Raw genomic sequence first — 10,093 nt, 5'->3', positions numbered from 1 at the left:
TCCCAGAGTCCTCTTCTGCCTGGGGTAAGTAACCCCACACTTGTCATGTGAGCTTTATTCTTCTTTATTGACTGACAGTGCTTTGCACGGCTGAGGATTTACCAAAGGTCACGTTAAGTCATATTTTTTTCTTGGTTTGCTGACATTCATTCATTCAAATATTTTCAAACCCCTATGATATGCCAGGCACTTTCATCCATTATACTGTGTATCACTTTTAGTCCACGAAAAACACAATAATTCATATTTACGGAAGGCCAAAGTGGCTCAGTGGGTTAAACATCTGCCTTCGACTCAGGTCATGATCTCAGGGTCCTGGGATCGAGTCCCACATTGCGCTCACTCCTGAGCAGGGAGTCTGCTTCTCCCTCTCCTTCCTCCCCCCTCCCCACTACTCATGATCTCTCTCAATAAATAAAATCTTTGAAACCAACAAAGCAAAAAAATACTCATTTACATAGTTCACCAACACTGTAAAGAGTCAATGTTCTGGGGCACCTGGGTGGCTTATTTGGTTAAGCACCCGGCTCTTGATGTTAGCTCAGGTCGTGATCTCACGGATCCTGAGCTCATGGGTCTCATCAGGCTCCCTAATCAGCAGAGAGTTTGCTCTCCTCCCGCTCACTTGCACTCTAAGTCTTTTTTAAGAAAAAGAGTCAATGTTTTTACTCCTATGTTGACAGAGAGATGGATGGGCATGACCACCCACATGGTAGGAAAGGAGAAGCTCAGGGATCAGGTCCTTAGGACAAGCCCCACCCACTCTTCCTAGCCAGCGCTGGATGGCCCCCCAGAAACAACAGTAACAACAGAGCTGCTGGGGGGTTCCTGTCAAAGCCGAGGCTCCACTCATCCTTTAGCACCCATGCTGCTTCCTAGATAGTTGTTGACCCCTTCTTTAACATTCTTTACCTTGGCCTCTTGTTTCTATCACAGCATTCATCTATTATGGCTCACAATGATCTGGCATTTACACTATTTTCTATTTACCTACTCCACTAAATACAGGCCATGCAGGCAGGGGACTTTGCTCCCCACAGTATCCCCCTTGGCCCGTGCCTGACATATAGTTAGTGCTCAATAAATATTTTCTGGGTGAATGAACGAATAGATGGAGAACAGAGCAAGGTCCAACCGGGAAACAGGATCTGCTTATCAGGACCCCCTAGGTGGCACAGGTGCAGACAGAGAGAGACAATCCTTCCAGGCCTCTGGCCCCCATGGGATGACACAGGGTCTAGATGAGCCAAGGCCTGGGAGAGGCCAGGCTGGAAGCGTATCCCAGATGAGGAGCAAGGGCCTGGGAACAGGCACAATGCAGACATACAGACAGGAGAGGAGGCTGGGCAGGCTGCAGGGCGAGGAGGGGCTTTATCACCTCGCTGAGTGGCTTAAATAAACTCTTTGGCCATCCCAAGCTGGCGAGGGGGAGAGGCGGGCTCACATGGACACTGACTGTGGTCAGCTTGACAGGCAGACCCCACAGGCAGCCAGCCCTGCAGAGTTGATCCCAGACTCTGCTAACTGTGGCAGGGATCTGATGATATGCTTACCGATGTTCTGAACACAGTACGTCAAAGCTAGAGTAAGACACTCTCTCTAGAGTCCACTGATATAAAGAGAGCAACCTTCTCTTTATAATGCACTCTTCCATGGAAATTCTGCTAGGAGCACAGGATGCACTGGCTGGCCCAGAAGACCATGCCTGACCACTCGGCGGTGTGTGTGTGTGTTACACTTCTCACTCTAGATGCTTGCCTTCAGCACCAGCTCCCGTACATATCTGTCCCCAGAGCCTGCTATATGGCTCCAGTGCTCCCCACCTGCTCATCGTCACCAGGGCGACCCTGCAGACCCTGGTCTGAGCGTCTGCCCATGGCACTCCACAAGTCACGGGCACTCTACGCAGCTCTGCTGCACCCTGCCCAGCAGCACCATTTCAGGACTGTCAGTATATTGGGAGATTGAGGACTTACCTGTATAACCTGGCTGTCTGACTTCTCTGGATCTTCTGCAGACTGGACAATGAGCTGACCGATCTCTTTGTGCAGTTTGCCCATCGTCATGGCCTCTGGTGAGATCAAGCATACGCTACATGAATATTTAGAAGTTTACATAATAAAAACCATGCCAGCTTCTGGAAAAGATGAACAATCACAGGAGGGAATTTTCAAAACAACCTGCTGACAACCTCCCGTTTCCATCTTAATACTGAGCACAAACAGGACAATGTGCTAGGAGGTAGGCACAGTCACGATTTATCCTTCATGTTCAAAATAAAAACACTTCTGTTTGTCACTCCAAAGAGATGATGAGATGAGCTTGTGTGAGAGACTCAGAGCAATGGAAGGCAGCAGGGAGACAGCCACCCCTTCTGGGCCTGATGCTTTGGCAGTTTAAGTGGCCCTGGCCACAGCCAGTGTCCTGTCACCGTGGTTTTATAAAAAGCAGTAATTCCCTCGTTCTCTTGTGCTTACTGACATATCATTCAAGAAGATTTTCCATACAGGAGTCACAAGTCACTCCGCCTTGTGCAGAGCTAAATTTCTATACCTTTTTTGATACTCTTCCTTCATTTCCCCTCACTTAAGTGTGGACTGGACTTCCTTCTAACAAACAGTATGAAGGAGCTCGTGTAGGACTTCTGAGACTGACTCATTAAAGGCGACGTGGTCTGTCTCTTGGCTCATTCGCTCCTGGGGAGGCCAGCTGCAGTGTTATGAGAACACTCAAGCCGCTCTATAGAGAGGCCCAGGTGGTGAGGCCTCCTGCTAAAAGCCATGTGAGTTAACTCAGAAGTTGAGCCTCCAGAGGACTGCAGGATTGGCAATATTTTGATCGAACCCTCAGGACAGACCTTGAGCCAGAACCTCTCAGCTCAGTTAATCCTGAAATTGTGAGATAATAAACACTTGCTGTTTTAAATCACTAAGTTTAGAAGTGATTTGTTAATGCAGCAAGAGATAACAGGATACAGTGTGTTTAAACAGGGATGTGGAGAAACAAGACAGTATCTTATTAATATACACAGTTCCCCATCAGCAGCCAGAACGTATTACTAGCATGGTGAGTCCTCTAAGAATAGACGCTGTGTTCTAGCCATTGAAAAATCCCTCCAGTTTCAGCACAGCAGGCTAAGCAGTCCCTTGAATACTGGTTTTAGAGAATCAGCCTAACAAAATAGAACTGTGTAAGGTAGGCGGGGCACGGGTGAAACAGGTGAAGGGGATAAAGAGTACACTTATCCTGATAAGCACTGAGTAACATATGGAAGTGCTGAATCTTTATCTTGTACACCTGAAACTACTAGGATACTGTATGGTAACTACACTGGAGTTAAAAATGTTTAAAAATTAATTAATTTTAAAAAGTACGACTTGCTTAGCTGACATTTTGTATCAACAACAGAACAGAACAGAGAACTAACCTTTTGCAAGTGGAGCAATGGTAATCTCACTATCTGCCAGGTTCACAAACACATCATAGAGGTCTGATCTGTTGCTCACCTCCAAGTCTACAAATCCGGCGATATAACCTGTGTTACAAAGACAACCAATTATTACCGGAGCAGGAACAAATCCTATTGTGAACATATCAAAAGCGAACAGAATCTAAAAGCTCGTCTGGTGCTTTTCTTCACTGCTTTATTCAGCTGTACCCTATGGCATTTTTTTTTAAATTTTTTTTTTTGTTTTTATTTATGATATCACACACAGAGAGAGAGAGAGGCAGAGACACAGGCAGAGGGAGAAGCAGGCTCCATGCACTGGGAGCCCAATGTGGGATTCGATCTCAGGTCTCCAGGATTGTGCCCTGGGCCAAAGGCAGGCGCCAAACCGCTGCACCACCCAGGGATCCCCCTATGGCACTTCTTAAGATGTCACTCTAGTCAGTTGCCTACAGAAACTCAGACAACTCAAAATGTCTCCAAACTAGCTTTTAGTGTCAAGGGAGAAGGCATTTTCAGTCACTGCTACACAGGTCAAGAATGACAGCTGAGGCAGAGGTAGAGTGTTCTCTGGACCAATGTTCCCCCTTTAGGTCACCCAGATTTACCAAGGACAGCATACTGGGAATAGCACCAGCTGTCACCAGTGTCAGAACTGATGAAATAAATGCTCAAGGAATTATGGCAACTCGAGCATTAGCAGAACTTTGGAACTGATGCTAAGACAACAACTACCAGACTTCAGATTTCATACATCAGCACAACTCAAAACAATAAAAAAAGTTTTGAGGACCAATGTGTCATTGCTAAAGTTTTGCTTTACTAAGAGAGAACATTTAAAAAACAATAGCAATAAAAACAAAAATTTAGCCATAGAACACCCAGAAACAAACTCACATTAGAAATGTGACATATGACAGAAATGATATTGATTACTGGAGAAAAGAGGAGCCCATTCACTAAGCAGTCCTGGGCCAAGCAGCTTTCCAACTGGAAAAAAAAAAAAATTCCAAATTCACTAAAAAAAAAGTAGTTCTAGGTACATTAATTGGGGAAGAAATAAAAACCTTTTAAATGTTTACAAATTAGAATATGCTTCTACCGTTGGTATAAAGATTTTCTTTAACTAAAATCATAAAAGAAAAGTTTAATAAATTCCAACACATTAAAATTAGGATCTTTTTTTTTTAATTTTGGGAGTTGAAAGATTATTTCAGCATGTACTTTTTTTAATATTTTATTTATTTATTAATGAGAAACACACATAGACGCAGAGACACAGGCAGAGGGAGAAGCAGGCTCCATGCAGGGAGACTGACATGGGACTCCATCCTGAGTCTCCAGGATCAGGTCCTGGGCTGCAGGGGGCGCTAAACTGCTGAGCCACCTGGGCCGCCCTAAAATTAGGATTTCTAGAGTAAGGGGATGGACGAAATGGGTGAAGGAGATGAAGAGGCACAATTTCCAGTTATAAAATATATAAGTCACAGGGATGGGACACCTGGGTGGCTCAATCCAGGGATTGAGTCCCACATTGGGCTCCCTGTGAGGAGCCTGCTTCTCCCTCTATGTCTCTGCCTCTCTCTGTCTCTCATGAATAAATAAAGTCTTAAAAAAAAGTCACAGGGATGAAAAGTACAGCATGGGGAATATAGTTGATAATACTGTAATAACTTTTTTTAAAATTTTTATTTATTTATGATAGTCACACAGAGACAAAGAGAGAGAGAGGCAGAGACACAGGCAGAGGAAGAAGCAGGCTCCATGCACGGGGAGCCCGACATGGGACTCGATCCCGGATCTCCAGGATCGCGCCCTGGGCCAAAGGCAGGTACTAAACCACTGCGCCACCCAGGGATCCCTACTGTAATAACTTGAGTGACAGTAAATAGGGTGACAGATGGTGAGTAAATTTATTACGGTGAATATTTCATAATGTATGTAATTGTCAAATCACTACTTTGTATATCTGAAACTAATATCATATGACAACTATACATCAGTTAGCAACAAAAACCCAGGGGGGAAAAAAAGCATGAGGAATACTAGGTAAAACAAGATTGTAATATGTTCACAAATGTTGAAATTGGGTGACAAGCAGATGAAGCATATCAACTTAATAAAAAGTCTAAAAACAAAATAAATTTCTATTCATTGGGGTGCCTGGGTGGCTCCGTTGGTTGAGTCTGCCTTTGGCTCAGGTCATGATCCCACGGTCCTGGGATTGAGCCCCACATCAGGCTCCCTGCTAGTGGGGAGCCTACTTCTTCTCCCTCTGTAGCTCCCCATGCTTATGCTCTCTTTCTGTCAAATAAATAAATAAAACCTTAAAATAAATTCTATTCATTACAAAGCACCGTAAGAATAAAATCCACAAACTCAGATTTTTTTGTAACATATATAATCAACAATGGGTTCATATCCTGAATATATGAAGAATTTCTATGAATCAGTAAGAAAAACCACCCGGGGGAAAAATATGTAAAAAACAGTTACTTTGCAGAAGAGGAAACACAAATGGCAAGAACAGAAATATGTTTAACCTCATTAAGAATCAATGAAAATTAAAAGCACATGAAATATCACCGTATACCCACCAAGTTGGCAAACATTTTAAAGTTTGACAGTAATCAAGTGTTGTTGAGGACAGGAAGCAATGGGACCTCTCCTACACTGGCAGGAGGATAAATTGGTACAATTTCTGAGGAAAATATTTGGCATTACCCAGCAGCTTGAGGATCTGCATGCCTTATAACCCCAAAATTCTACTTCTTGACATATAACCTACAGAAAGTCTTACATGTGTGCACTAAGAGACCCATAATAAGAATGCTTATAGCACGGGATCCCTGGGTGGCGCAGCGGTTTAGTGCCTGCCTTTGGCCCAGGGCGCGATCCTGGAGACCCAGGATCGAATCCCACGTCTGGCTCCGGGTGCATGGAGCCTGCTTCTCCCTCTGCCTGTGTCTCTGCCTCTCTCTCTCTCTCTGTGACTATCATAAATAAAAAAATAAAAAAATAAAAAAATAAAAAAAAAAAGAATGCTTATAGCAGCATTGTTTTAAAAGTGAATAATGAGAGGGGCACCTAGGGTGGCTCAGTGAGTTGAGCGACTGACTCTTGATTTCAGCTCAGGTCATGATCTCAGGGTCCTAGGATCAAGCTCTGCATTAGGCTTGCAGTCAGTGAGGAGTCTACTTGAGATTCTCTCCCTCTACCCCTCTCCACCCGCCCCCCCTTACTTGTATGCATTCTCTCTGAAATAGATAAATAAATAAGTAAATAAATGTAAATAATAAGAAAAGTCCAAATGAATAAACTATGGTATATCACTTAATGGGATACTATATAGCAGTGAACATGAATGGGTCTACAAATACCCAGATGAAAATACATAAATCCTGTTAAGCAAAAATAAAAAACCAAAACACAGACCACAGAATTCATGCATCATGAATCCTTATATATAAAGGTAGTTTAGTAAAACTAAATAATATATTATTTAGAGCTATGTATTTCTGTGTATGGGGCCAGAGGAAGGGAGTAAGAAATGAGATGGGAAGGTACATGAGATGCTTCAAAGTACAGACCATATACCATTTTTTCATCTCTGGTAAGTCCATGAGTGTTCCTTTTATTTTTTTATAACTTGCACAAATATTGCACATTAGTTTATATGTAAGAAATTTTTCATAACTGAAAAATGCAAAAACAAAAGCCCCTACCATCTATCATCATCATTATCACTTTATGAAAGAATCTTTTATGACCATAAGTCTTAGGGAGCGCCTAAGTCTTAGGTGGCTCAGTCGGTTAAGTGCCTGCCTTCAGCTCAGGTCATGATCCCAGGATCCCGGGATTGAGCCTCACACTAGGCTCCCTGCTCAGCGGGAAACCTGATTCTCCCTCTCCCTCTGCCACTTCCCCTGCTTGTGTGTCTGTGCACTCTCTCTCTTTCAAATAAATAAAATCTTAAAAGAAAGAAAGATCATAAAAGTATAAAGGGAATGATAACCTTAAATTTAATGAAACAAAAACAAAAGACTATGTTACGACAATGTCAGGATTCCTACAGATATAAATAACAGTGCTATTAAATTATTCTTAGAATCTCATCATTACAAATTTTTTTTAATATTTTACTTATTTATTCATGAGACACACACACAGAGAGAGGCAGAGATACAGGCAGAGGGAGAAGCAGGTTCCATGCAGGAAGAAAGAAATATTAAGAAATAATAAATTATCATTATTTTGTTTAGGAATGCAGAAACAACCTTCCCCAAAATGGCAATAACCCTGGATAAAGCCAAGGCTCTCTTCCCCTGAGATCCTGTCATCTACCTGGGCACATCTGCAGGGCTTCCAGCTCATCGGCATTCAGGTGCACATAGGAATGAAGTATGGTCCAGTCCTGTCGATGCCACACCAGGGCGGGCAGAGTCCTGAGGAATTAAGGCAAGAACTCAAAAGGTTGCTGGCCCACCCCCGATTCAGCCCGCCCTCCTTCCTCTTCTTCCCCCAAGAGGAAACTGTCTATCAGAGGCAGAGGCAGGAACATTAAACATGCCAATACCTCCAGGCTTCAAATTAAAGTAATACAATGTTTTAAATTCTGCCCCTTTTTTTGGGTCAGATTAGCTACAAAAGGCTCAAGGTGAAGTTTCAAAAGATGTCCGTGGTGGCAAGGAGTAACACTTCTAAAATTTTCCTCCAAACACCTCACTCTGAAAACTGCCACGGAGGCAGCCAAAGGCTAAGATCCAAAATGGGGCCCTGCAAGCAACAAATTTTTCTGAAGTCTCTCATTTCATATTTAAAATTCTAATCAAACTTGTAAACTACTTTGGTTTGTTTTTATACTAGGTAAGTTTCCTTAAAAAACTTCCAATAATACAGCTACTAGAGAAAGAGATGCCAAATTTACCCATGATTTGGTGAACCCACTGGGGCCCTGCTGTATATTTCAGAAGCTGTGGACATCTCGGTTTCAGAAGCATCAACGGAGAGGGAAAGGGTAATTGGGTGGCAAAATAAAGACTTTGGGGGTCAAAGCAGGTGAAAGTCCTAGCTCTCTCACCTAAAATCTGAGGCAATCACTATTGTAGCAATCATTTCTAAAGTGCATTCAATGAGCAAGACACAGGCCAAAGACTTTACAGAGTATCTCCCATCCTGACAACAAGCTTACGAAGTGGGCACTATAATCTTCATTTTTCAGATAAAGAAATGGAGGCTTAGAGAGTTGAAGTATCCCATATGTGGTCAGAGAGCTAGTAAGGTACCCTCCTAGGATTTTAACCCAGATCCTATCAAGCCTTCTTTTTCTAACCAGTTAGCCTCTCAGAGCCTCAATTTTCTCATTCATAAGAGAGGGCAAGAATATTGCAGACTTTTCATCATGAGTAAATTTAGTAATGTAAGGTGACTTACATGATACCTGGCATACAGTAAGCACTAAAGCTAGGTCTTCCTGATTTTAAAAAAGAAATCTGGGGCGCCTGGGTGGCTCAGTGGCTGAGCGTCTGCCTTTGGCTCAGGGTATGATCCAAGGGTCCTGGGATCGAGTCTCGCATTGGGCTCCCCACAGGGAGCCTGCTTCTCTCTTGCCTGTGTCTCTGCCTCTCTCTGTCTCTCATGAATAAATAAATAAAATCTTAAAAAAAAAATAAATCTATGAACAAGTTAGATTTGCTAAAGAAAAAAATGTTTTAAACTATAAAAATAATAATACTATGTTGGTGAATTGAATTTAAATTTTAAAAATTTTTAAATATTTTATTTATTTATTCATGAGAGATAGAGAAAGAGAGACAGAGACAGAGAAAGAGGGAGAAGTAGGCTCCATGCAGGGAGCCCAATGTGGGACTCCATTTCGGGACCCCAGGATCACGCCCTGAGCCAAAGACAGATGCTCAACTGCTGAACCTCCCAGGAGTCCTGAATTTAAATAAAATTTAAAAAAATAAAATAAATAAGAGAGGGGTGTCTGGGCTTCTCAGTCAGTTAAGTATCCGACTCTTGATTTTGGCTCAGGTCATGAGCTCAAGCACAGCATCAGGTCCATGCTCAGCATGGAGTCTTGTCCCTCTTCCTCCACCTGTGCATGCTCTCTCTCTCTCAAATAATCTTTAAAAAAAAAAGAGAGAGAGAGTGAGTCTGTGGTAAAAGTGAAAAAAATAATTACTTAAACCTTTGGATGTTAAACCATGAGACCGTATTAAGTACTCGAAAATAAAACTGAAGGTTGATCAAGAAAAAAAAAATTACTTAAAACAGGTGTCAGGGGGGATCCCTGGGTGGCTCAGCGGTTTAGCGCCTGCCTTCGGCCCAGGGCGCGATCCTGGAGTCCCGGGATCGAGTCCCATGTCGGGCTCCCTGCATGGAGCCTGCTTCTCTCTCTGCCTGTGTCTCTGCCTCTCTCTCTCCCTATGTCTATCATTCATAAATGAATGAATGAATCAATCAATCAATCAATCAATCAATCTTGGGGATCCCTGGGTGGCTCAGCGGTTTAGCGCCTGCCTTCGGCCCACGGTGTGATCCTGGAGTCCCAGGATCAAGTCCCACATCAGGCTCTCTGAACGGAGCCTGCTTCTCCCTCTGCCTGTGTCTCTGCCTCTCTCTCTGTCTCTCTCATGAATA

General features: G+C 43.0%; 1 protein-coding gene across 11 annotated transcripts in view; it reads right to left on the bottom strand.

Moving 5' to 3' along the window:
- DENND10 (DENN domain containing 10) overlaps positions 1-10,093 on the bottom strand; it is a 40,884-nt gene that overhangs the window by 2,249 nt on the left and 28,542 nt on the right. For all 11 annotated transcript variants that reach the window (XM_072740214.1, XM_072740213.1, XM_072740208.1 and 8 more), the window contains 3 exons: positions 7,793-7,893; positions 3,428-3,535; positions 1,977-2,071 (listed from right to left, as the gene is read on the bottom strand). In XM_072740214.1, coding sequence (XP_072596315.1) covers positions 1,977-2,071; positions 3,428-3,535; positions 7,793-7,893 — 304 coding nt within the window. The remainder of the gene's footprint in view (positions 1-1,976; positions 2,072-3,427; positions 3,536-7,792; positions 7,894-10,093) is intronic.

The sequence above is a fragment of the Vulpes vulpes genome, chromosome 15, assembly GCF_048418805.1.
Source record: "Vulpes vulpes isolate BD-2025 chromosome 15, VulVul3, whole genome shotgun sequence".
Lineage (NCBI taxonomy): Eukaryota > Metazoa > Chordata > Mammalia > Carnivora > Canidae > Vulpes > Vulpes vulpes.
The sequence above is the reverse complement of the archived record's forward strand: the minus strand, read 5'-3'. Positions and strand labels throughout refer to the sequence as shown.